The sequence below is a fragment of the Cygnus olor genome, chromosome 26 (genome assembly GCF_009769625.2).
Source record: "Cygnus olor isolate bCygOlo1 chromosome 26, bCygOlo1.pri.v2, whole genome shotgun sequence".
Lineage (NCBI taxonomy): Eukaryota > Metazoa > Chordata > Aves > Anseriformes > Anatidae > Cygnus > Cygnus olor.
In genome coordinates this window covers 4707703-4733553 of record NC_049194.1, presented here as the reverse complement: position 1 = coordinate 4733553, position 25851 = coordinate 4707703, and the positions used below count along the sequence as shown (strand labels likewise).

At 57.6% G+C, this 25851-nt stretch overlaps 2 protein-coding genes across 20 annotated transcripts in view; both read left to right on the top strand.

The window, feature by feature from the left end:
* Window positions 1-18690, top strand: part of TCF3 (transcription factor 3) — a 73756-nt gene extending 55066 nt beyond the window's left edge. For 5 of the 17 annotated variants that reach the window (XM_040537352.1, XM_040537351.1, XM_040537365.1 and 2 more), the window contains 12 exons: window positions 1253-1355; window positions 1611-1750; window positions 1859-1985; window positions 2804-2862; window positions 3551-3629; window positions 4768-4841; window positions 5309-5512; window positions 6355-6478; window positions 6826-6988; window positions 7916-8154; window positions 11697-11841; window positions 12577-18690. In XM_040537352.1, coding sequence (XP_040393286.1) covers window positions 1253-1355; window positions 1611-1750; window positions 1859-1985; window positions 2804-2862; window positions 3551-3629; window positions 4768-4841; window positions 5309-5512; window positions 6355-6478; window positions 6826-6988; window positions 7916-8154; window positions 11697-11839 — 1455 coding nt within the window. In that variant the 3' untranslated portion in view covers window positions 11840-11841; window positions 12577-18690. Of the gene's footprint in view, window positions 1-1252; window positions 1356-1610; window positions 1986-2803; window positions 2863-3550; window positions 3630-4767; window positions 4842-5308; window positions 5513-6354; window positions 6479-6825; window positions 6989-7915; window positions 8155-10935; window positions 11163-11696; window positions 11842-12576 lie in introns of all 17 variants that reach the window. The other 12 variants (XM_040537359.1, XM_040537360.1, XM_040537358.1 and 9 more) reach the window with 6 other exon arrangements.
* Window positions 18691-22543: 3853 nt separating this feature from the next.
* On the top strand, window positions 22544-25583 carry LOC121060017 (cytochrome b-c1 complex subunit 10). 3 transcript variants are annotated; one of them, XR_005814714.1, is made up of 4 exons: window positions 22549-22638; window positions 23750-23884; window positions 24828-24960; window positions 25319-25583. XR_005814714.1 is itself a non-coding variant. In XM_040537348.1 (3 exons), the coding sequence occupies exons 1-2, from the start codon at window positions 22589-22591 to the stop codon at window positions 23868-23870; spliced, it is 171 nt and encodes a 56-aa protein (XP_040393282.1). In that variant the 5' UTR covers window positions 22574-22588; the 3' UTR covers window positions 23871-23884; window positions 25319-25583. The 3 variants fall into 3 exon arrangements, 1 of the variants encoding a protein (XP_040393282.1); XR_005814715.1 differs by having other exon boundaries at window positions 22544-22638; window positions 23750-24960; XM_040537348.1 differs by lacking the exon at window positions 24828-24960 and having other exon boundaries at window positions 22574-22638.
* The last annotated feature ends 268 nt before the right edge of the window (window positions 25584-25851 follow it).

The following is a 25851-nucleotide window of genomic DNA, read 5'->3' as shown; positions in this document are numbered from 1 at the left end:
TTAATCTATTCCTCCCCCTAAAAAGAAGAAATTCTCAGTGTTTTGGGCAATTGTAGAAATAGAGAACAGTTATGCTCCCCCTCCCGTACTGGGTGAGGAGAAGGGGTCAGAGGGGCTGGCTGGGTGTGGGGAAAGAGAAACTTGAGGCCAGTTTCCTTTCCAAAGAGAGCTGCATCTTCCAGGCAGAGCTGGTTGAGCATGCCCAGCCAGCCCCTGCACCCGCCTCTGCTTTCGTGGGTATTAGAAAAAAAAAATCAAATAGCAGTTTCAGAATGAATCAAGGGGTGATGAAAATAGGCCGAAACAAAGGTTCTCACGTAATTTCGAGTGGCATTTCGGTTTCTTTGCGTGTTGAATTCCTGCTTTAAAAATGTATGGTTTTGCACAAAGCGCATGATGGTTTTCTGCGAGGGCTTTCTAGGATGCGGTTGGTTAATTTAGGGAAAAAAAATCTTTTTTTGCTTAATGTACTGTCAAGTACCACATACCTGAACGGAGCTGCAAAAATCTGGCCGAAAGCCCTCCAAAAGCTGTTCTTTCCCGTGTGCCATTCCGCACGAGGGACTGCTCAGGTCACAGCTTTGTGGTCTCCCCGTTTTTGGTGCTTTGCAGCCTGACCCCGGGCACAAGTGCAAGGAGCGGGGCTGGGGCCAGGCACTCCCCCTGTGGAGTCTGGGAGGCTGCGTGTGTCCCTACAGCCCTGGGATGCTCACAGGCTGGGGTTTTGGGGGCTGTCCTGCTGCTGGAATGAAGAAGGATTGTTAAAATAAATAAAACAAAGCTGTGGCACCTTGCAGCCCACGGGTTCACAAGTGAACGCAGCGTGGGGATGAGCTGGTCCCAAGGGCTCGCTGGTCCCCGTCCCCACCACGCAGCACCATCTCCTCCCGGCCGGGCCCATGCCCTTGGGTGCGGGTTAGTGCGCAGAAATGATCATGTTTGTGGTTACCCATAAAAAGCTATAACCGCAGAAAAGGGAACTAGAGCAGCGAGTCGAAACTTGTGCTGGTGCCGGCCTCCTGGGCGCTGTTACGGGAAGGCGCAAGCTGGTCGGCTCGACCCCACGCCACTCCCTGTCTGTTTGGTACCATCCCCGTCACTTTGACCCCCACCTCTTTTGCCAAATTTTGCCTCTTTTGTTGCCTGCTGGGATGAGGGGAAGCAAAGCCGTGCTGGGGGGGTGACCCCCAGGGAGCAAGCGGGGCTGGTGGGTGGCTGAGCACTGCTCCTCACCCCTTCTTCCCCCCTGCAGGTGTATCCATCCAACTCAGGTGATGACTACAGCAGGGATCCAGCTGGATATACCCCCTCGAAACCTCCCAGCACTGTGTATCCCGGAGCCTTTTATATGGCAGGTGAGTTATTAACCACCCCGGTGCCGCAGGGGCTGCCCAGCACGTTGCAGCCGATGGAGGAATTGCACGGGGAGGAATTGCACGGCGTGTGGTTGGGGCTGGAGCACAAGATGCAGCCCCAAAACAGCTCCATGTGCCAAAACAGGGCAATGCTCAGTGTGGGCAATGGCTGAAGGGGACGGATGCAGCCCCCAGCCCAGGCTGCAGGACACGTGCTGGCATCTCTGCCCAGCTCACTTCTGCCTTCCCTTGCAGACGGGCTCCATAACTCACCAGACCTGTGGAGTTCACCCGGTGCCATGAGCCAGTCAAGTTACGGGGCCATGCTGGGCAGCTCCTCCTCCCCGCTCCCGCAGCCCGCCGGCTTCAACAGTTTACATCAGCACGAACGCATGGTAACGTCCCCGTCGTCCCCTGGGAGCCACGGCACAGCCCTGCGGGCAGAGCTCCGGTGGCTGCAGCCTTTCGGGGGCCACCCTCACCCCTTTCCCCCCTCTTGCCAGAACTACCAGCTGCATTCAGGAGAGGTCAACGGCGGGCTCCCCTCTGTGTCGGGCTTTTCCTCGGCCTCTACCCCGTATGGCGTCTCCAGCCACACGCCCCCGATCAGCGGGACGGACACCATGATGGGTACGTAGGGCCCCGGGCACCCCGCGGAGCCTCGTGCCGACACACGGTGACGGGCTGTGACACCTGTGTCCTCTTTGTCCCTTGTGTGCCCTCTTTGTCCCTCGTGTGCCACGCAACGCGCAGCTCGCCCCTGCGGGATGCCTGGGCCAGCTCTAACAGGGGTCGGGTGCGGGGTTTTGGCCTCCCGAGGCAGCAGGGGCTGGCACCCCCCTGAGTGAGTCCGGGAGGAGACCAGGGTCTGTGAAATCGCCCCGTGGGGATGCCACGGCTCAAGTGAGCTGCGGGGGAAGTTGGAATCAAGTTGCAGGAAGGCGCAGGGGCTTCGCATGAAGCCATTCATCTAAATCCGGAGCGCTGCGTTCAAATTAAAGCCCTGAGTGCTTGAATCTCCGGCCCTGCTGAACCTGTTAAAAAGGCTGTTACTGAAAAGGACTCGTGTTCCCTGGCAAGTGAGGTCCCTGACCTTGATTCCTAGGGAAACCCTTCTTTCCCCTTCTCTGAACAAGCTGGGGATTGTAGGGGCCTAAAGTGCCCTGCTAAAGTGGCTCCTGCTGTGGTGGGGACGCTTGGCTGCTGTCAGGGCACGACGCCTTCAGCCTCGTCTCATCGAGACGTTTCTATGGCCGCAGAGAAGCCACTGGGGCACACATGCCCTCGTCCGGGCTGCTCTGAGCTGTGCATCCATTTATTTTTCAAGAAAAGCAGTAAGAATGAGGGATTTCAATCTGAGAGCAGGTAAAGAGGAGGTCAGGTACGAGGTGTCTCGTCCCAGCGGGTTTCTGGTGCCCTGCAGTGATGTCTTTGTCCTCTCCTGACAGGTAACAGAGGAACCACGGCCGGGAGCTCAGGAGACGCGCTTGGGAAGGCACTAGCTTCAGTAAGAGCTGCGGCAGATCCCCAACCCACTCCCTGTCCCTATAGGCCTCCCCTCTGTAACAGGGACCCTCTTGGCAGTGGGGAAGATAGACACAAGAAGTTTGGGTGAGCCTGTGCACCCCAGGAACACAGCTTCCCCTTAGCAGATGGGGAAACTGAGGCACTGGGCATTACAACAGCCCCACGGGCAGACCCGTGCCCACAAGCTGCCACTGCACCGCACAGCCATGTGCCCCGCACTGTCCTTGTGGTAGGACCTGAGGGTCCTGGTGCCCTGTCCCTGTGTGCTGCTTCAAACTGGAGGGCACTGGTTCCCCTGGGGAGCAGCATCCTCTGCTGCTGGGCTCTCAGAGCTTGAGGTTGCCCCTGTCCCTTTCAGCACAGGGACCTTTGCTTTTGCAAAAGGTGCTGCACCCCACGATAATTTCTTGGGTCTCTTGCTTCCTTCCACAGTGGGACCCCAAGAAGGGAGGCTGCAGCTGCAGGGGCAGCGGCAGTGGGGGGACAAAGGGAGACCCCAGTGTTAAAGGGAGACCTGCAGGGCAAAGGCTCCCAGGGTGCTGGGGGTAGCTCCGGGGTTGGCGCTGGGACGGGAGGGACGTGCTGGTCCTCGCTGCGGCGGTGCTTGGGAAGGGGAGAGCGAGCACGGGGTGAGCGCTGCTGACTGTGCCCTGCTTCTCTTGCTCCAGATTTATTCCCCAGATCACTCTAGCAATAACTTCTCATCAAACCCCTCTACACCGGTCGGCTCCCCTCAGGGCCTTGCAGGTAGGTGAAAGCGTTGCTCTTCGTGTAAAGGTATGCGTGAGGTTTGCTGTCAGGGGGTGTAAAGCAGTGTGCTTCCCAGATCAGCTCCAAACCCTCATTAAAGACCCTCTGCTTTTGGCAATCTGACCAAATCCCCCTTATTTTTGAAAGCAGGGGAGTGAAGAGGGAGGAAAAGAAAGCTGGAAGGTGTATGTCCCCCTCCGTTCCGAGTGGAGCAGTGCACAATGCAGCTCCCATCCCATGGCACAGCACTGGGAGCGTGGCACGCGGGGCGATGGCCCTGCATGCCCCTGGGTTTGCCCCTGCGGAGGTATTTCGGGAGGTGGCTCTGCTGGAGGAGCGAGCCTGGAGCATCTCTGCCCCCCCTCGAACTCCTCACGCTGTTCAGAGAGCTCCGTCCCCGAGCATCCTGTCTCAGTGGGGCCTGGGCAGCTTTTCCCTGGTTTTGTCTCCCATGAGAGGAGCCCAGGTTGAACTGGGACGCAGCCAACTAGTAAAAAGCATTTTCAGCATCTGCTGAAGGTCCACCTCCCAGGTGCCTGGGTGCAGAGCGACGTAACCCCCCCCGGCCTGCTGCTCCACCGAAATGGGAGCAGACGTGGAGGCTCTGGGAGGGGTGCTCAGAGCTGCACATCCCTGGTCCCTGGCCCAGCAGCGTGGGCACACCGCCTGCCTCTTCCCTGAGATAATACGGATTTTAAAACCTCTCAAGCTCTGAAGACCTGAGCTCAGGTTCCTGACAAGGCAGAGCAGCAGGGGCCATACAGAAATTCCCCCGGGTGGCCGTGGGACCAGACCACAACCCTTGGCAGCATCTCTGTGAGATAAGGTGGGCACCTGCCCGGAGCCAAAGCTCCTCGGCAGGCACCCCGCTGCCTTGGGAGCGGTGATGGGGAGCAGAGGCAAAACCTGTGCCTGCGCGTGGCGTGGCCGGACCTATGTGTGCCAGCCCCTGTGCGTGGCGTGACCAGTGCCACGGTGGCCTTGCACGGTGTGACCAGTGCCTTGGTGGCCCTGTGCATCGCAGTGCATGCCATGGTTGCCTGCGCAGCGCTCTGGTGGCCCCGTGCTGGCCCAGCTTCCAGCCCCACCTAGCGGCTGCTGTGCCCGGTCCCAAGCTGTCACCGTTTGTTTGCAGGCACATCCCAGTGGTCACGAGCGAGCGGACAGGGTGCCTTATCTCCCAGCTACGAAGGGAGCCTCCACACCTTAGTAAGTGTTGCCCAAGGTTCTCCTTTCTCCTTTCCTTCTCTGTTCCACCAGGCACCTGGTGGGAGCGGGCTGGGTAAACGCCTCTCCCCCAGACGTCTGGGACCTGAAAGGGGGTGGTTGGTACACGGTTGGGTGCAGCTGAGCAGATTTGGGCACCTGATTCCCCGAGCCCACAGCCTTGCTGACGTAGCCCAGCACCCTTAGCCCCTTACAGCCCACCCACATCACTGCAGGGCTGGCCCAGCCTTACAGATTTGTGCTGGTTTCTGCCCGCCTTGTCAGAGCAGACCTGCTGGTGTGACACCTCGTGTCCTTGGGGGTGGCAGTGACAGGGTCAGGGTGTTGTTTCTCCCCACGTCCGCCTCACAGCAGCGGAGGTGTGGTTGCAGCCTTAGCAAGAGGGCTGCAAGGGGCTGCTGGCTTTGTGAGCGTTAACGCAGGTTTGTTTCTCCACCCACTCCCTGAAGCAAAACAAAATGGAAGACAGGTTGGACGAAGCCATCCACGTGCTGAGGAATCACGCCGTGGGCCAGACAGCTGCCATGCCGAGCAGCCACGGGGACATGCACGGGCTCCTGGGCTCAGCACCAGCCCACAGCGCCGCTGTGGGCAGCCTGGGCCAGGCCTTCCCTGCCTCGGTCATGTCCCTGGGGAGCAGGCACCCGAGTCTGGTGAGTAGGGGAGCACACGGTGGTGGCTGGTGGGGCTGTGTCAGGAACCCATGTCCCGACGTCCCCCAACAGCTGGAGGGACGTCGCTTTTGGTGTGAGAGCAGCTCGATTTGTCCAGCTTGGGTGGCAGCTTCGAACTGCCACCGCTGATCCCAGGTGCTCTGAGCACCCACGGGGTCTTGTGCTGGTTCCCCAGGGTCCCCCCTTGTCCACAGCAGCATGTTTTTGGCAGGTCTGGTTCCCTGCTGAAGTGAACATTAATGCATTTCCACTCTCTGGAGAACCAGACGTGCTTTGCACCCGAGCACCCCCATCTCTACAGCTAAGCCATGGACAACCTGTGTGTCCCGTGCCACAAACCAGTGCCAGCTGCAGAAATGAGCGCTTGCAGCAGGGCTGGCTCTGCCCTGCCAATGCAGTGTGGCCCTGGGGGGGTTCAGGCTCGGGAAGGCTGCCCAACCCTTGCCCCGTGCATCCAAGCCCTTCAGGGTGACGTCCGTGCTGCCGGGATGTCCCCTGCTCCAGGGGCTTTTGGGCGGCTTGCAGAAATATTGGTGCTTGGCAGAGACAGGATGCGTGCAACCACGCAGGGTGTCTCTGCAGTGTGCGAGCCGTGCATCCCAGCAGAGAGAGGCTTTCCCGTGGGGCACAGAGCTGCTTTCTGCAGTGTCCTCACCACAGTCCCTGGAGTGGAGCCGGTGTAGGTTGGCTCTTCTCTCCTGCATGCAAGCCCTCCCGGTGGGAGCGTGCAGGGAGGGCACGCGGCTCTGCTCGGGGTGACCTGCGCCCGCTGGCCGTGACGCTGCCACCCCTCAAGGCTTGCTCTGCTTGTTCTGCTGTAGGTGGGAGGAGGTCACCCAGAAGACGGGCTGTCCAGCACCCCCAGCATGCTCCACAACCATGTCACACTTCCGTCACAGCCCAGCTCGCTCCCTGACCTCAGCAGGCCGCAGGACACGTACAGCGGTAAGGCAGCTCTGCACGCACACACGCTCCAGTCCCACGGCAGCTCGGGGTGGGGGCTCTCACGAGGCTGGTGCTCCCTGGTGGTTCCGGTGCTGACCCTTTTCCAGAGGTCCTTGACGTGGCTTCTGGTTTGTCCTGCGTGTTCCTGTCCCTTCGGCTGTGGGTGCAAAGAGCCCCCGGGCCCTGTGCTGCTGGGGGAAGGCTGGGCTCTGACCCTGGAGGGGGTGGGGGGTGGGATGGGGAGTGAAGGGGATGGGATGCAGCCATGGGGCAGAGCCAGTGACCCTCCAGCTTTGCTGGCTGTGGACCCCCCCAGCCTGCTCCAACCCCTTCTGCTTCCTCGGCAGGCTTGTCAGGGGGGCTGGGGCGAAGCAGCGTCTCCTCAGGAACCAGCGAAATAAAGCGGGAGGAGAAGGAGGACGAGGAGAACACATCAGTGGCGGATAACTCAGAAGAGGAGAAGAAGGAGCTGAAACCCTCCCGGAACAGAACAAGGTGCTCTTTGAACAGGTCTCTCCCTTCACTTACTCTGTTACCTGTCTGAAGGCATTCGGGCTGGGGCACGGCCACGGTGACCCCCGGGCGCTGGGCTCGGCCCGGTGAGGCCAGGGGTCGTCCCGTGGTGTGGACCCGCCAGCCCCTGCCCACCACAGGAGCCCTGCCCATCCTTGCAGATGCGTGGCGTGGGCCGTGCCGTGCTGGGGAAGGCTCCTGGCCTCCCTGCCCTGCTGCCCCCGTCCCCGCGGCCGGAGGCTTTGTGCCTTGTCCGTTCAAGCTGCACCCGCCTGCGTGGTCGCTGGGGGCATCGTGGCTGTGCTCAGGCAGGAAGGGGCGCTCAGCGTCCCTGGCCGGAGGTTGGGGGAGTTTTCAGCCTCCTCCCTGCTTCAGCTCGGCTCTGCTGTCTGCCTCGGGGCTCCTGAATCCCCGTTGCATCCGGCCAGACACGTGGCAGCGGATCAGGTAGAGTCCTTCCAGCGTGCTGGCTTGTCCGCAGCTTCACCATCGGCTCGGGGACCTCGCCAGGGCAATGCTGCCCAGAGGGGCAGTGCCGGCCCCGCTCCTACCGGGCAGCAGCCGCCTCCTGCCCCAGAAGCAGGTGCTGCCCATCCCCGAAATTGTAGCTGGGGACACCAGTGGTCAGCCCTGAATGCCTTCTCCAGGCCACCGCACGACCTCCCAGCGACAAACTCAGGCCTTAATCGCATTGTTGTGGTTTCTTTATTTGTTTTGTGTTTTAAAAAAAAGGGGGGGGTGGAGGGGATGGAAGAAGAGTTTTAATTGCTTCTCTCCAAAGTCACCGCATGTCCCCGTGTCCCAGCAGGGGCACGTGGGGCGCAGCATCTCGGTGCCCGATGTGTGTTTCTTTTCTGTGAGTTGACCAGTGCTGAGAGTGCACGCGAGGAATGTCCCTGTCTCGTTCTTATTTTAAACCATTAGTCAAGATGAGGATGAGGAGGACGATCTTCTTCCCCCAGAGCAAAAAGCCGAGAGAGAGAGAGAAAGGAGGGTCGCCAATAATGCCCGTGAGCGCCTGCGGGTCCGTGACATCAACGAGGCCTTTAAAGAGCTCGGACGCATGTGCCAACTCCACCTAAACAGCGAAAAACCGCAGACCAAACTGCTAATCCTACACCAGGCCGTATCAGTCATACTGAACCTGGAGCAACAAGTTAGAGGTCAGTGAGGGTCCCGGAGTGGTGATATTTTACGTATCTGATCGGCACGGGGCTGTCTGTCTGTCTGTCTCCTGTGACATGTGCTGTGGTGCCTTGCACTCTCTCTCTGCCCTGTGGCCTTGGATTCCCAAGGCTGTTGATGTCCTTTTTTTTTTTTTCCTTTTTTTGTCCTTTTTTTTTATTTTTTTAATTTTTTTTGCAACCCTGCTGTTCTCTCTTTTGTTCCCCTCTGCCATCGCGTGTGCTGCATGCTGGTCCCCAAGGGGGAACCTGCGCCCGCCAGCCCCAGCGGCTGTCCCCACTTTCCTGCAGCCAGCCGCTTTGCTCAGCTGCTTGGCCAGCAAAAAAACCACCCAAACAAACAAACAAACAGCAAATCTTGAGAGGACCTGAAACCGCTCCGAGGGCAGCTCCAAGCCCAGTGCCCATCCCTCCCTGTGGCTGCTCGGGAGGTGCGTCCTTCCTCCCTGGCACAGCGCTGGGGAGCGCAGGCGCCGCGTGATGGGACGGCACCGCTGAGCCCAGGACCGGGCAGCCCTCGCCGCCTCTCAGAACCGCTCTCCCGCACGAGCCGGGAGCTCTGCGTGTCCGTAGCAGGGCCCGGAGCCAGCAGCGGCCACGTGTGGGCTCTCCCCCTCGCCGGGGCAGGCTCGCTCCTTCCCCACGCGTGTGCGCCCGGAGGGGAGGCGCAGGGCTCACAGGGCTCAGCTTCCCGCTCCGGAGGACTTTGCTGCTTTGTTCCCGCAACCCGCAGTGCATGCTCCTGCCTCCCGGAGCCGGGCAGGTTAACCCCCTTTCTCTCTGCAGAGGCTGTTGTAACACGAATCCGTGGTTTGTGCCTGGCTGTGCTCCTCTCTGCTGGCCTCTGCTGTTGCATTGATGTTGGAGTCCTTTGTGCCTCTCTTCAGTTTGTAATTTTTTGCCTTTCATAACGTATATTTTTTCCTGTCTCTTTTTTAATTTCCCCTTCCTTTTTTTTATTTCGAGTTTTTATTTTTTGGTTCTGTTCTTTCTGATCTCCTACAGACAGTCCCCAGCCGTGACCTCTCGGTGGTCCCACTCTCTACCTTGTACTTGCTGCTTGCGGATGGAGACAGGAGCCGAGGGGCGGCGGGGGGCCGGGTTAGACAGAGTTGGCACCGTGGTCACTTTGGTCTCCCACGCTTGTCCCTTTTTAAACCCTTCTTGGACGCAGCTGGGGAGGCAAGCCGAGCCCCGTGTGCTGCCGTCGGCAGACTTTAGCGCAGGCAGCTAGGGTGTCACTTCTCCAGCAGTTTTGGTCTCCGGGCTGCTCTGCAGGAGAGAAGCCGACCCCACATCCCCTCCTGCGGGGCTGCAGTGGGGCCATCGGGCCCCCGTGTGCCCAGCCAGGGCTGCTGGGGTCCTTCTGCCGCAATCAGTGGCTAACAGGGCAGGAAGGGGAAGGAGATCAGGGAGGTGTTACAGGAGCCAGGCAGGCAGGTGCCACAAAGTGGCCAAGGTGCCGCACGTCCTTACAGCCCCGAGGACGCCGCACGGTCCCACAAACCTCCAGCAGCACTTGCTGGCGGCGGGGAAAGGGCTCCATCCCGCTCGGCTGCGGCGTGCAAGGCGCTGCCGGAGCTGCAGCACTGCCAGGAGCCACAGTGCTGCCAGGAGCCGCAGCCACCAGCCTTAGCTGGGAGGAATGAGCCCCGTCACTGCCAGGCTCCACTCCCCGGCCGTGGCGTCCCCAGGCGCTGGGGAGAGGCAGGGACAGCGGCAGCCCCCAGCCCCACGCAGTCAAAAGCTCATCCGGGGAGCCCTCGCCTCCCCTCCGTGCGGTCAGACGCAGCCCGGGGGCTCTCCAGACCCCTGAGCGGACCCAGGAAGGCTCTGCCTCTGCCGCCCACCTTCAGGGGGAGCTTGTCGCCGCATGGCTCCCCTGGAGCCGAAGGCCATGGTCTGCCCTGGTGTGAGGTCTCACCTGAGGAAGGTGTCTTTCCTGCAAGAATTTTTGCTCTGGGGGAGAAGGTCGTCTGTACAGCAAATTGGGGGCTCAGAGGGGACGGGCTGCAGGCGAGGCCACGGTTGAAGATGCTGCCAGCACGGTGCTGCCTTCCCCACCCACCAGCCTGTTTGGGGCACCCCCAGGATGCCGCCAGCGGTGGAAGCTCTCCTGAGCTCCCAACCCTGCCTGGAAAAGAAAATTCCCCCCTTCCAGGCTGACTTTGGGGTTGGATTTTGGCCCCGTGGAAAGACCTGGATTCAGTGTCTGCATCCGAGACTGACTTCCAGCAGCAGCCGAGCACACTCAGCTCCCACCCCGGTGCTGCCCCCACCCGTAAGAGGGTGCTGGGCCCCGCTGCCCTGCGCTGCTGGGGCACAAACACCTTCACTGGGATGGCTGCAGCTCTGGGTTCTGAAGGAAACTGCAAAGAAGAATTTGGTTTCTGCCAACAAGTCTTTGTCTTGGGGGATAAACCTAACATTTTTGGCTGAGACACCCCCCCGCGCCTCCCAAACTTTTGAAAACAAACAGAATGGTGAAATTTTGTGGGGTGGGGGGGAAGCTGTCGGTGCTGCTGCTGCATCCGCAGCCCCCCAGCCCCGCGCTGGCAGCACCTTCCTGCGGCTCGCAGGGGTGGCCGATGGCCCGAGTGGCCTGGGCCGCCCCGGAACGCACCCGAGGCGAATTGGCACCCAGAGTGAGGCCATTTGGGCCGTACGCAGCGGACACCAGAAGCACTACCAGCACGGCAACGTCTAGCCCCCCTCCTGGTACCACCCCCCTGACTAACCCCTGTGGTGCTATGAACCCAGCAGTACAGACGAGGCCTTGTCACTGGAGGACAAAGATCTGAGGGACCGGGAGAGGAGAATGGCCAATAACGCCAGGGAGAGGGTGCGCGTGCGGGACATTAACGAGGCCTTTAAGGAACTGGGACGCATGTGTCAGATGCACTTAAAAACGGACAAAGCACAGACCAAACTGATCATCCTACAGCAAGCGGTGCAGGTCATTCTGGGCCTGGAGCAGCAAGTACGAGGTATGGTAACAGCTGGCAGGTGCATTTCGGGGCCTCTCCCCCCACGGCTCTGCGTGCGTGTGTGGCTCTGTGCGACTCCTGCTTCGTTGTGTGTCTGCCTCGGGTGCGCCGCGCCGCTGGCTGAGCTCTCCAAAGCCACTGCCCCGGGGTAGATTCGGAGCCTCTCTGTCCCTTTCCTGTCGTGCTTAATGGGAATTTGGCACCTGGATCCCATTAAGCAGCTTTGGAAAACTCAGTCCTCGGCTCCGTTAGCTGGCTGGGGCACGTGGGGGTTTCTGAAAGCAAGCACACGTTTCGGTTGGCACGGAGGCTCGGCCGGGCACGGGGTTTTGCTCTGGCAGGGTCCGGCCACGTTACTGCAGCCACTGCCGGGAGCAGCAGGCAGAGAGCAGCTCTCACCGAGCTCGTTTCCTCGCATGTCCCGTGCGTCTGTCCTGGGACTCTGTCCTCTCGCTTTCGGATGCTGCTGCTGTGCACGATGCTGTTGCCCAGACTGAGGTTGCTTCCTTTCCTCCCTTGCTGTTTTTGGCATAGAGCGCAATCTGAACCCTAAGGCAGCCTGCTTGAAGCGTCGGGAAGAGGAGAAAGTGTCCGGAGTGGTAGGAGATCCCCAGATGACACTTTCAGCTTCACATCCTGGTCTAGGAGATGGTCACAACCCTGTCGGACACATGTAAAGGTATTGTTCCCTGCCCCGCGATCCCAGCCAGGCCCAGACGTGCGCTGCTCCTTTTCAGTAGCTCAGCGCCCCTCATTGGGCTGCAGCCGGCGTCCTCCTTCATTTACCTTTGGGGGCTGAGCCACACGTGTGCCATTTGCTCGTCCATGCACACCCAAAGCCTCTGCCCCGAGCAGAGGCACCATCCCGTAGCTGGCACAGGGGGTTTGGGCGCTCTCACCACCCTGAGCAAGCTCAGCTCTGCGCTGCGCTTCCCAGCCCTGCCCCAGTCGGCTACTGGAAACCAGTGACTGCTGGTGGTCCCACGGGAGGGAAAGGGCAGGTCCCGGAAATGCTGGGGAAGGCACAGAAAGTGAAAAACCCAAGCGAGGCCGTGGCAGGCGCAGGTTCTGCTGGGCTGTCCCTGGTTTTAGTCTGAGCAGTACAGGGGTGCTGACGTGGGGTTGAACACATCCAGGAGAGATGGGGCAGGGCTCACCCAGCAGCCTGCAGTCCCCCCATAGTGGCCCCACATCCCCTGGGTGCATGGTGCTGCTGTGGAAAACAAAAAATAATTTTTAAAAAGTCAAAAGCTGGCAACCCAGCAAAACAGCAAGCTCACGTCTCTGCTCTCCTCAGCCACATCAGGCCCTCGGGGCTGACTTCTCCTGCAGAGATGAGGCTGCGGTACAGTGGCCCTGTTTTATTCTCACTTGGGTTTTTCTCATTTGTGGCTTTTACTTGTTTTGTTTGTAGATCTTTTTGTTCCTCTGGATACAGAGATCTGTAGGAAGAAAACCCTCGGTGTGACCTGCAACCTTCTCGAACCATAAACTTTAGTACTGCTAATACTGACACACGTGGACGGATCCTGGCATGACGTAAGGGGTGGAAAAACACTTTTGTCAAAAACAAAACAAAAACAAAAAAATTGCCTTAAGTATAAAGTGCGGAACAGTCAATACATATCACTCAGTTAGGAGGGGGTGGCGTGTTCTCTTGGCTTGTTCACAAGCAGCCAGCAGCAAAATTGTGCCTAAGCTTAATATTTCTTTTTTAAAAAAAAAGAACATTAGTTATGAGATTTTTTATGTAGAACAAATAGCAATGCCTTTTGTTTTTTTTAGCTTCTTTTGCATATGTTTTGTAAGCGACGAAAAGAATTTTTTTTTGTATAAAAAAATGTCTTGTACCCCATGCTTTTCTGCTGCTGTTTCTATAGTTAACGTTGCATCTTTAGGATCAACCAGAATATTAAAATTGTATTAAGAGAGACTGGATATAAAGAGGAATTCTCAGATTCGGCTCTGAAAGCCACTAAAAACGAATGTAGCCACAGCAAGGAGATGTTCTTCCTTGCCTGGCTTGTACCTTCCATTATAAAAAAAAAAAAAAAAAAGAAAAAAAAAACAAACAAACTCGTGCTGAATTCACCATCTCTTTGCTTTGGCCACTTCTGATTTGGGAAAAGGAAGTTAAACAGCAAAGCAAGTTGCAGCAGCATCCTCTGCAGTGCTCCAGCTCCTCCCGGGAGGAGACCGAGGTCCATCAAAGCTCCCTGCAGGGTTCGCGTTCCTCCTGGAGGCTGCTGGCGGCTGCATCCCGCCTCCGGAGTGCCGTGGCAGGGAGGACGAGCTGCCGGGAGAGAGCAGGCACTGGGGGGTGGAAGAGAACCAAGGGACTGGTGCGCTTCCAAGGTAAGCCAAGAAGCAACGCGGGTGCGAGAGGAAGACCCGGGGCGGAGGAGAACGCCCTGCGCCCGCGCATCCGAGCGAACTCCTGCTGTCAGAGGCGCTTCCAGGGGCTGTGCTGAACAAAGACGACCGAACAAAGCTGGAGGGACTGGGAAGAGGCAGAGGGAGGTGGAGCAAAGGCAGCAGTGGGGACCTTGCTCCGTCAGCGTCGGAGCGGATGGACGCACGGACACAGGAGCTGGAGGTGGTGGGAAGGGGAGCAGCCACTCCAGCCCTCGGCAAGCCGTGGCTGCGGCAGGATCCCCGCCTCTGCAGCGTCTCCGCGCTCTGGAGCTGTGACCACTGGAAGTGCAAATGCTGCAGGCTCAGGAAGAGGGGTGGTTTTGCATCCCGCCTTCACCAGCTGTCGTGTCTCCAAAGCATCCACAGAGGTGAGCTCAGCTCAGCACGCCACCCTTCTTGCCACCGGGGACGCATGGTGGCCGCTGTCGAGTGCTCCCAGCCTCCTCTCTCTGTCTGGGAAGGACGGGGAGCAGCAAGCACCCGTCCCACGCGACATGCTCCGGTAGCCGAGCTGTGCCAACGACCCCTTCACTCCGAAGCTCACCGGGGCTGCTGCAGATGCCTCCAGTGTACCCAGCAGGAGGAAGCCCCAGCACACGGCAGGGGCCCTGCCGGCACAGGAGCCAGCACAGGGAGCTCAGCAGGGCCATAATGGTGCTGAGCTGCAGCAGCTCATCAGCAGCTGGCAACGGAAGAGCGTCCACCGGGATTTTTTTTTGTTTCTTCCCTCTCCTTCCCCTTCTCCAGAATCACTTCCAAAGTGTTTTGTGCCCGGATCTTCCCAGCAGATGGGGTCAGCACCCCAGGGCGAGGCGAAGCCCCAGCTCGGCAGCACCTCCGATGCCCAGGGCCAGCTGCTGCCTGGCTCTGCCTGGCGGGGCCGGGCTGAGCAGGACAGCTTGCGGGTGCGGGGCTGGCCGGGGGGCACGTGGGGACAGCGAGTACAGCTGGAGCTCCAGCAGCAGGGTCCATCTCTCTCCTCTTTGCTTCTCTGGCCTGTGTTTCTCGGGGAGCTGCATTGCTTCAGCATAGAGAAGGGGAAGGGCTGGTGAACAGGATTAGGTCCCGCGGCACTTCCTTGGCGTAACCTGGTGCTCTTTTTTTTGTAGCCATGCTTTGTGCTCTAGCAAAACGTGTTGGAAACACTCAGGACATCGCTCGTCTCCCTGTAGGCATCCCAGACAGGAGCCGGGTGCGGTTGCTGGAGCAGGATGGGCCCCTCTCTCCCTGCTGGTCCAGCCGGAGCTCTTTTGGGTGCTCTTTTGGGGTAGGAAGTGGGGAGTCAGCTGCACTCGTGTGGGGCTTTCCGTGGGCTCAGCGCAGCTGCCCCAGTACCGGGGGGATGCAGCAATGTCCTAGCCTGGCAAGCTTGAAACCATACAAAAAGACTTTCAAGTGCTTCCCCAACACTTTGATTTAGCAACAAGAACTTGAGAAGGTGGTCGTGTACAGGTGGATTGAAAGAAAAGGCCCTGTAAAAAAAAATAATGCAGAAACTGTCAGCAAAGAACATGTGAAAATTTATGACTGGGTCAAAATTTCACTGAAAGCTTAATCCCCTCCGAGTGCTGCCTGACACTCCGCAGGCCAAGGGGGCTCTGGCTGACACAGCGCCTTTCCCAGCACCCCCAAACCGGCGGGCATTCCCACGGAGAGGGGGCTTTCCATCTGCGTTTAGGTGGTTTAGATCTTTTGTTTGTAGCAAAACCGGCTAGCTTCCTTGGCAGGGCTTGGACAAAGGTGTGGCATGAGTCCTCGAGCATAAAGCCCACTGTGCCAGGGCCTGGGGAGGGTTTGGTTCCTCCGTTCTCCAGCAGGGAAGCACGATGTGGGGGCCTGGCGCTGCTGCGCCCAGGAGCTGCCTCTTTTATAGGAGTGTAGCGAGGAAAAATGACTTTGGCTTGCCTGCTGTGCTTGGCTTGGGGTGAACGTGGTGCCTGTAACCTGCAGTGAAAGTGGCTTTTCTAAAAACAATCATCAGCCAGGTGCTGTCCCCGAAGCACCAGCCTGTTGCAATGAAACTTCAGGTGGAGTGGCCAGAGAGCTCTGCTGGTGAACTCAGACATCTCTTTTCTGCCCCCTTTCTCTTCCCTGCCTGTCTGAGTGTCCCTCGCCCAGGGTGGTCCTGCCCAGGGAGGTGCCGTGGGCGGGTGATGTGCTGCAAGGTGGACTCGGTGCTGTGCTTCCTCCCTCAGCCCCACTTGCAGAGCTGAGCATGCCGCCAGGTGCTGGGGAGTGGCTGGAATCTGGTTTGTTAACAGCAAAACTCGCAGATTTTTGTTCTTTCTCCCTCTCTTCGCCTTCACCTGCTTTTGCCCCAGAGCAAAACAGCTGCAGCCTCCCCGAGACTGCACCTCGATGGTCTCGCACTGACGGCACCGGCGGGAGGTGGTGGCAGCCCCCGCCTGCGCCTGCTGCCAGCGCTCCCTGGGGAGCCGAATTCCAGCTCCCCCCTCCTTTGGCAGCCGCTCCCCTGCCTGTGACCCACCACCAGACCCATTCGCAGCCGAGCCAACTTGCCTGGCTGCCGTTCAGCTCCTGCTCAACATCTCCTCGGGCTCTCTGCCCCCTGCTTTTACATCTCGCTCTGGTTTCCTAAGGTGCTGTGCCGGCGGGAGGGGACAGGACCTGCGACGTCTGGGTCGCAGCCCGTGCCACCTCCTGCACCCAGCTCCAGCCTGGGAGCGAGGGATGCGGCTGCGCACGGTGCGGGGACGTGCTCTGCCTGCCCACTGCTCGGGGCCCTGCTCTGTGCTCGGCAGTTGGGGTTTTTGCCCTCTCCGGCTGAGAAATGCAGAAGCGTGATGTGAGAGCTCCCCAGCCGTGACGTCGGCGGGCAGTCGGTGCGTTGGCGATGCGCCGGTTTCCTAGAGGTTTTGCACTTGCCGCCCGGTGGTGATCGGACAGGAAGGGCAGAGGCAGGCTGGGATTTCCCCAGGAGTCTGCAATTTCAGGTTCAGTGCAGAAGCTTCTCTCAAAGGTCCTTTGTGTCTCACGCACGCTGAAGCCAGCAGAGCCTTTGGGGCCTGGGCCCTGGCTGGGTGATTCACTGCTCCCTCCCCTCAGCCCGCAGAGGAGAGGGGGCCCTCGAGAAACAGGAGGCTTCCGACCCCCCATTCCCCTTCCTCTCCATCCCTGAGCTTTGCTTTCATGGGATGGCCGCCAACTTATGTCCCAGCAGAGCCCGTGGTCCTGCAGGCCCTGCTGTGTGCCGTGCTGGTGAATCGGGGCCAGCTCCAGGTGCAGCCAGCCCCCAGGCTGGGGCTTTAGCAAAGAGCTGGGGACGGGGAGGTGACGCAGAGCTGGCGCTGGAGCTGGGCTGGGACAGGCAGTGAGCCCCAGACATGGGGCTGGCTGACCTGGAGCAAGCCGTGGCTGCTGGATTCCCCCCTTCCTGCTTAACACCAGCAATAACAAGACCTGTTCTCTGCACCACAAGCTTGCACGAGGTCTTTGCCCTGTGAAATCCTATGCAACCCCCTCTCCTCTCCCCCGGGGCTCTGCAGGTCCCAGCCCAGCCCCTTCTCTCCGCTCTTGTCCATGACTGCTGAGCCCCTGCTCCCTGCTGCTCTCAGGGTCCAGCTTCATTTCTAGCAGCTCCAAAACCATTTTCAGGCCGGCGCCCCGGAACCAGGGGGGTGGACGAGTGATGAGAGCACAGGAACACCCCCTCCAACTCGTGCTGCGGGAGCTGAGCACTGAATTGGAGGGGCAGGGCCTGTCCTGGGGCTCTTCCGTGCACGCTTCACCCTCCCGTGCCTTCTGCTCAATGCTCAGCAGCTCGCTGCCAGCATCCTTCATCTCGCCCCCTCTTCCCCAGCACCTCCGCCTGGAGCAGCTGCGTCCCACCTCCTTGCTGGGCTGGGCTTCCTTCATCCACCTCCAGCCCCGAGGTGGCTCAAGCCCTTCCGCTGGGCCAGGAGGATTTGGGAGATGGGTGCTGCAGCGGGTCTGGGGTCCGCAGCCCCTGCGGCGGGTGTGGGGACCTGCTGCTCCCTGCGGAGGTTTCATCTTCAGGGCCTTCACCCACGGGGCTCCCGCGGGAGCCGAGCGCGGAGGTGGCATCCTTTCTGCTAAAAATTGTGTTCCCGTCTTGCGTGCCCCCCTCGGGGGGCGAGAGGCAGCCCCGCCGTGGGGCTCCACACCAGTATTGCTGTTCCTCTGCTGTTGTACGCCTCCTGCTCCTCGGGCCTTGCGATCCCCGCTGTGGGCACAGCGCGGCTGCAGGCAGTGGCACTGGGGGGGAGCAGAGGGGTTGTGCTGTAAAACGGGGGGACCCGGGTGCCGAGGCCGCCTGCTGACGAGCAGCAAGCTGGGGACGCCACGGTTCCCCCTTCCCGCGTCTCCCAAATCACTTGAAACCCACCAGCGCTTGAGCAAACCTTGTAACGCGGGGGCTCGGGGAGGGACGGGGCCGCGGGAGGCCGAGCGCTCCCCTGCCAGAGGTGTTGGAGCTGTGAGAGGGGAAGGAGGCACCCGGGGAGGCCGAGCGGGGACGGCCTCGCGGTCTGCAGGAAAGGAGCCATTTTCTAAGGAGCTCCCTGAGAAAACGAAGCATTACTTGGTTGCTCTTCATATATATTTTTGTAGGAGGGGGGGGGGGGAGAGCAGACGGGAGATGCCTGCGGACGTTGTTTATTTTTAACCCCGTAGAAAGTTTTGGGTTGTTTTTGGTTTTTGGCCTTTAAAAAAAAAAAAATTGGTCCTTGCTTTTGATGTTTATGCTGCCTACCTGTAAATCCAGATGTACTTAAGTGGCTGAAATCCTTGTTCTTAAATCAGATACACATTATAGTTTTGAACTATATATATAGTAAATATATATATATATATGCCTAACCCAGCAAAAATAAAAAAATAGAAAAATAAAGTATTTGGGGGTGGGGAAATGAGTTGTTCTTTGAAATGAATCACAATTGGGGGATTAAATTGTGTTTCTGAGTGCCTCAAGATAAGAATTGTTTTCATTTTTTTAAATAATTTTATACAAGTGTCAAAACAGCTGGCTGGATTATTTGGAATTTTTAAATAATCCTAACTTTTTTAAAGTAGATTTTGAGAACTGTCCTGTATATAACAGTAATGTAGCAATAAATGTGACATTTTATAACAATATTACCTTTTTTCCCCATATCTGTCTTTCAGATGTTGTATACCTATGAATGAAAAGTTGTAATAAAGGTTTTACCTTGTACAAAAAAAAAAAAAGAAAGAAGGAAAAGACTAGCCACAGCAGGTTTCCAGGTGCTGTCCCCTCACTCTCTGTTCCTCCTGCCCACCGAATGGGTGCCGTGGGGCAGCCTGAGCTGCTGCTGCCCCCGGGGAAGGCTTCCAGCTCTGCCCGTCACCGCGGGATCGGGGCAGCTTCCAGGAGGCTTTGGCAGACCTGGGGGTGCTGGGGTCTCTGGCACAGCTTCTCCTTCGGCCGTGCCATGGTCAAAGAGGTTCTGGGCCTCCTCCCCAGGGCGTTGCTGCTTCCCTGCCTCTGCCCTGCCTGGGGAGCACCCAGCGAGGTCGGGGCCGGTCGGTGCAAGCAGGCACTCGGGATAAATGTGGCCAGCCCCTGCCAGGAGCCCGGCACAGCCTGGGGAGGGGGGAGACGACCTTGCAGAGTGGTCGGGAGGGCTTAAAGCCAGCAGGAACGGATTGGAGCCGGTAGCAGGAGGTCACCCAGCCTCACGAGCGCATCGTAGGGGTGAGGCAGTGCCCTGGCCAAGCTGCCACAGGCGTGATGGTTTGTCCCACTCCGTCACCTTCTGCATCTGCAGCCCACCGCTGCGCTGCCTGGCTGGGTTCTCCCTTCCCTGGTCCCCCAGCCTTCACTGGGCAGCTCCCCCGTGCATTGTCCCTCTGATCAACAGGCATTTCCCCCAGCTTGTCATCACGTTAACCCTTGTGGTTTCAGTGGTTGGGTTAGCCCCCTGCTGCCAGCTTGCTGATCACATCAGGCTGCTTCGGGGGGAAACGAAGCCGTGGCAGATGCAACCAGGAGCACCGAGCCCCAGCGGACCCTCTCTGAGGCCCTGGTGTCGCGATGCTGCCTGACAGCAGCTCCTTCCTCAGGCTTGCTGCTGGCATTTCTGCTGCACTGCTCCTGCCCAGGGCTTGTCCACACAGTGCCATGAAGGAAAAACCGACCAAATTAACTAAGCAGTGACTCTTGCAGTAATTAGTTAAATGTCATTAAGCCCTGTCTCCCTTCTCTCGGCTGTAAGCAAGCTCTCTTTGAGGTAGTGCACTGCTCTTCCCGAGCCGCAGTGAGTGAATCAAATGACTGTCCTTTTAATTCAGTGTCTCCTTGTCCCAGCTGATACACTTCGCCTCGTCCTCTTTGCCTTCACTGCCTCCTCGCAGGGCTTGGTTTTTCCCTGCATTGTTCATCGCTTGCTCGGCCCTGGGAGTTGCATGGCCGTGTGCCCAGCCTACTTGCTTTCCTCCCTAGAGCTGGCTAAGTGCTAGGACAGGTCCAGAGAAGCCAAACTGCTTCAGGACACCAAATACTTGGGTTATCAAGAAATTTGAGATGCAATCTGCCAGGCCTGGGAGTGAAGAGCGCTCTCAGGGTGAGGATGGAGCCATCTACCCCTATCAGGACAAGGAAGGGTGAGGACTGAGAAACCAAGGTTGTACCAAATCTAGACGTGAGAGAAAAGCGTGCCTGGGAGCAAGGCTGCAGCTTGGAAGACAGACGCTCAGAGATGCACCAGGCGGAACGTAACGCAGGCAAGCACCTGGGCTGGGAGCTGTGGGCAGGAGCAATGCAGGAGGTGCTGCAGAGTGGCCGAGAGCAAATAGTTCGCTCCAGGCTTCCCTGTGGTGTCCCTAAGGCAGCTCTGGGCAACCAGGCTCGCTGCCCTCTCTCCTGCTTCCAAACCTAAAGGGACAGCTGTGCCACAGAAGCCAGCCAGGGAAGAAAGTATCCCTCACCTTGGTGGCCTCTTACTGTTAGGAGATAGGCTTCAGCTCCCTGCTGCGGTCTGAGCCATGTTCTCCTCCCAGCAGCCGAAACAAGTTTCTGCAAGGAAAGAGCAAGCATGGTGTCACAGTGTGGTGTCCAGAGCAGCCAGCAGATCCCTTTGCGCAGCACTTGAACTGTAGATGACAGTAAAATACATTGGAAGAAGATAATATTGCTGTTGGTTTAACCAGGAAATTGGTAGTATTATTGTGTCTTTCGGTGTCAGCCTGGACTGTGGAAAAGCAGGAGGAAATACCCTCAGAATTGCCTTGAAAGCCCCAGGGCTTTTCTGAAGATACACATTGAGATGTTTTTCATTGCCTCTAAAGTTTGGAGTTATTTTGCCTTTTTTTTTTTTATTTTTTGGTCATCTAGGAAACTAATTGCAAATTGAAAGCTGAGACTGTCCTGCATTTGCATGACTTCAAGACATAGAGCTGAAATGTCATTAAAAAAGCAAAACCTGTGCAGAGCCTGCCCGCCAGGCTCACTCCCCCTCCATACCCACAGTGGTGGTGGCAAAGGCACCGGTTTCCTGCAGGGTCGCACGCCGTGCAGCGCCGTCTGACTTCCTCATGCACCAGCTGGTGCGTGGGCAACGGAGAAAAAAACTCACAGAAATGAACCCAAAAGCCTGCATGGTTCAGTAACCTGCATCGCCCCGCTGGTATCTAGGCAGAGAAAAACTCAAACCGTCAAAATGTGGTGGTGAAGTTGATCATGCAAAGAGCTGATAAAATAGCTGTTCTGTGTCCCTGTGAGAAGGAAAAAAAAAAAAAAAAAACAGGCTGGATTTTTGCAAGAGATTCAGCTCTGTGGATCTGGGCTCTGTGAAACATGCACACGCGGCACAGGGTGTGAAGGAAGACGCTGGCTGCTGGCATCACTCCTGGACACCAGCTCTGACGGGGTTTGCAGCCCCAAGGCTGAGGCAGCCCAGCCACGGAGCTCAGGCAGATGAGAGCATCGGGCTCCAGCATCCCCCTGGACTTCCTGGGACCTGCAGATTAACAAGAAGCTGAGCTGGCTTTGGGGGGTCTGAGGAACTTTATGGAACCATTGGTGGATTTAGGGATGTTTTATGAAAAAATCTGGCTCAAAACTCCCTCTCCTGTTGGAAGAGGCTGAGTGACAGCAGCAAGGAGGGTTTGCAGAGGCACGGACAGGCGCTGGAGAAACTCCTCTGGACAGATGCCAGCCTCCTCCAGCACGGAGTGCCAGAAGCTGAGCTGGTGCCAGCGTGGGGACAGCACCAGATCCTCAGGAGTCATGTTCCTGCTCCAGCATGAGGACAGGGGGCTCACCCCACATCTCTGCCCTTGTATAGGGGCAGAACCAGCCCCTCAGGGCTTGTGACCCCTCTTCCTTGTGGTGACAGGGCCAGCCCCTTCGGCGCTTTCCGTTGTAGGCACGGGGGCATGCCCTGAGGGCTTGTGTCCCTTGCCCTGTGTGGGGACTGGGCCAGATCCTCAGGGCTCACCTCTCTCTCCTGGTGTGGGGACAGGGCCAACCATCCTGTGCCCCTGTCATGCTGTGGGGACAGGGCCAGTCCATCCCGTGTCACTGCTCTGGTGTGGGAACAGGGCCAACCATCCTGTGTCCCTGACCTGGTGTGGGGACAGGGCCAGTCCCTCCCAGCGGGTTGCCCAGCAAGGTGGTGGCGTCACCGTCCCTGGGGGTGTTCAAGGAGAGGCTGGACGTGGTGCTTGGGGACATGGTTCGGTGGGTGACAGTGGTGGGAGGGGGACGGTTGGACCAGGTGATCTTGGAGGCCTTTTCCAGCCGTAATGATTCAATGATTTATGGTTCTATCCTCTGTGCCCCTGTCATGCTGTGGGGACAGCGCAATCCCCGCCGTGTCCCTGCGGAGCCAGGCCCTGTCCCCTCAGAGCTCCCGCCCCCTCCCCATCGGCATGGAGACCCGTTGCCATGACAACACCGCCGCGCTCAGGCAGCGCCGCGGGCAGCCCCTGGCGGCGGGCTGGGGGCCTTCCTCTGCGCGGCGCGGGGCGGCGGCGCATGCGCGGGGCGGGGGTGACTTTGAGGCGGCGCCATGTTGAGCAGGGTGCTGGGGCCGCGCTACGCCCAGCTGCTGCAGAACTGGTGAGGGGCGGGGGGGTCCTGGGGGGGGGTTACGGGGTCCTGAGGGGGGTTATGGGGTCCTGGGGGCGGTTATGGGGTCCTGGGGGGGGGGAGGTTATGGGGTCCTGAGGGGGTTATGGGGTCCTGAGGGGGGTTATGGAGTCCTGGGGGGCCGCAGCCGGCCCTCAGCTCCCCCTCTGGGCCCTGTTCTGCTCCCCTCAGGGAGCTTTGGGGCGCCCCAGCCCTGCTGGGGGCTGCTGCAGGAGCCGGCGGAGCCCTGAGGGAGGCTGGGGGTGTTCAGGGAGAGAGAAGGCTCCGGGGAGACCTGACAGCGGGCTGTGGTGCCTGCAGGGGCTGCAGGAAAGCTGGGAGGGACCAGTGACAGAACAAGGAGTAATGGCTTTAAACTAAAAGAGGGTAGGTTTAGGTGAGCTGTCAGGACGAAATTCTTCCCCCTGAGGGCGGTGTGGCCCTGGCTGAGGCTGCCCCGAGGAGCTGTGGGTGCCCCATCCCTGGCAGTGCCCAAGGCCAGGCTGGATGGGGCTGGGGGCAGCCTGGGCTGGTGGGGGGTTGTGCCCATGGCAGGGGTGGGACAGGGTGGGCTTTGAGGTCCCTTCCAACCCAAACCTCTCCATGGTTCTCTGTTGGTGCGGTGGGAGTCCACAGCTGGGTGTGCAGCACTGAGAGGTGGCTGTTGGGGTTAGATTTTATCCCACCATGGTTTGACAGCCGTGCGTTTGGCCTCCGTGTTGTCCTGGCTGTCCTCAGAGCGTTTCAGAGGTGCCTGCTGCAACACCTGAGGTTGCCAGTTCATGGTGAGGAAGGATGAGGTAGCCACAGGCAAGAATAAAGGGGACACAAGCTGCAGAGTTAGAATAATAAACCAAGCTGTATGTATTTTCTAAGCTTAGTAGCACCCCTCTTAAATAAAAGCTTATCAACCCTTTCCTGTAAAAACATCTTGGTTATCTTAGAAACCAGCTCCTTCGTGCATGGGGTTCTCTCCAAGTTTCTGCCAAGCTGCTTTCTTGATTGAAATGAATTTCCCAGGTACCTCGGGGTGAATGTCTGCCAGCCCTCTGACAGTGGAGGATTGGTTGTTTACCCGTGTGCGTCTGCCTCTCTTCTTTAGGACTCCCACCCTTGTCACATGGGGTGGTGTAGCTGGTGCTGGCGTAATATGGATCACAGACTGGAAGCTCGTCCTTCAGTATGTGCCCTACATCGGTGGCAAGTATAAAAATGAAGACTAAGCGTCCCTCTAACGGTGAGTTTGCTTTGTGCACCTGGCAGCTTAAGTGGCAGAGGTGTGTGGATGTGACAGTTGGCGTGCCTCGTTTCTCCGGGGCACAGCCAAATTGTTGGTCCAAAACAGTGCTGCTTAATCTGGTGTTATTCAGTGCTTATTGCTTTGTCTTGTCTTGTTTTATGGGCAGGGCTTCTCAGAGTGCCAAAGGATGAAATATTAATAAGAGTCTTATTCTCAAGTGATTATTTGGTAAGCAGTGGATTTTTCACAGTTTACCGAGATTCTTGAGAAGCCAAATAAAGCCTTTTGTGGTAATTTGGAACTTCTGAGGGAGCCACTTGCTTCTAATCTTAGCTAGAATGGCTTCAAGCTCAAGACTGGTTTTGTTGTCAGGCAAATTCGGATGCCTTTCTGTTCCATGGAGTTACTAAAACTAAGCTAGGCGTTCTGTGCTGGTTACTATATACAAAAAAATCATTTGAAAATGGGCTTTCTCGAGGTGTTTTTTCCTCTCCCTTTCTAACTGCATATGAAATACACTGTTTTTTTGTAAGTTCTTGTAAGTTTTGAGGCTTTGGGGAGACTGACCATCCATAAAGCTAGAGCAGCAATTACAGTACCTGCTGTTGGGCCTCTGAATACACACACGTGTAGTAAGCAGGCTTAGAACTAGTTCATTCCTTGCTGCAGATATAAGAATTTTGAAGACTTTGCCTTACATTAAAGGATGCTGACAGGAAGAGGCCGACAAGAAGCTGTATGCCCCTCCATATTTGCTGCTGCTTCTCAGAATAACTTACGTATAAACGTTGGTAGATGAAAGTAAGGGGCTTGCCTTCAAGCTACACAACTTCATAGAGAAACCAGTCACAGGAAAGAACATTAGTACTTCTGTAAGGCTTTTTTGCAGAGGTACCTGTTGGATTGTAAATGCTTTACTGTGTCTTCCCTGTTTTCAAAGTGTGCATCAAACAGGTTATTTGTTCCTCAGCGTAACCAAAGGATGAAAGAAATTTTTCATGAAACTCAGCTGTGCTCGTAGTATCTCAGGTGACTGTGGAAGTTTGTGGAGAAGTCAGCGGAAAAGCTCTCAGGTGATGTAGGAACGATTAAATTAAGCAGAAGGGGCTTTCTTTATGTAAAAACTGTCCTGGTCAGTAGTAGGTACATGGATGCCTTCCTGAGCTTACGTTCTCTGTCCTCACATAAGAGCACTGTTGTGTCAGTGTGCACAAATCATCTGGAAAACGCTCAGTGCTGTAGAGAAGGAGGATGTTTCTGCGGTGGCCTACGGTTCCTTCCAAAGAGACTTAAAAGCCTTCTGGTGTTTGTGTATCTGTAACAGAAATGTCTTGTGTGAATACCGGAGGGTTTTGAAATCTCTCCGTAGTGCTGACTGCTGCAGCACGTTGCGGGAAGCGCTGCTCAATGACTGCTTTGTGTTTATTGTAGGAAATTTATTGCTGGATTGAGTGTTTCGGAGCCATCCGTCCGCTGAGACCTGCTTTGAGGTGAACTTGAAATGCCTGGTACAGATTCTGCAACGGGCTGTCACGTCCCGCTCTCTGCCGTGAGCAGTTGTGGCCACTTGGTTGTGAGCGGATTTTACTTCACGTACCAGCCTGCCTAGTGCTCTTCTCATCACTTCCACAGCTGGTCTTGGCGTAATGCAAGTAATTTGTAAAGCTGATGTACAAAATAAACCAAGTGAATGATGTTTTGGTGGTGCTGTTACCTTCTTTGCCTGTGTTCGTTAAACTGGATCCCTGTTCTGGTTCTGTGTTGTGTCTTCAGCCTGTCTGAATGCGCGTCCTAAGGAGGGTGTGCCACGTGTTCGCCTCGTTTCCTGCGCAGTTTCCTCAGGCATCAACAAGTGCCTGCTGGTAGGGCTGGGCTTACTGAGCCTTTGGTTTGTCCCGGGGTAGTTGTTGCTCATCACTTTTAATGCTGCTGTGGTCTTTGAACTATTCTTCGTGATGTGTTGA

Excerpts from the sequence above, each read along its gene's own strand:
- LOC121060017 (XM_040537348.1), top strand. The coding sequence starts at position 22,589 with ATGTTGAGCAGGGTGCTGGGGCCGCGCTACGCCCAGCTGCTGCAGAAC. Across the intron at positions 22,639-23,749 it reads GCCCAGCTGCTGCAGAACTG|GACTCCCACCCTTGTCACAT; the intron begins GTGAGGGGCGGG and ends TCTCTTCTTTAG.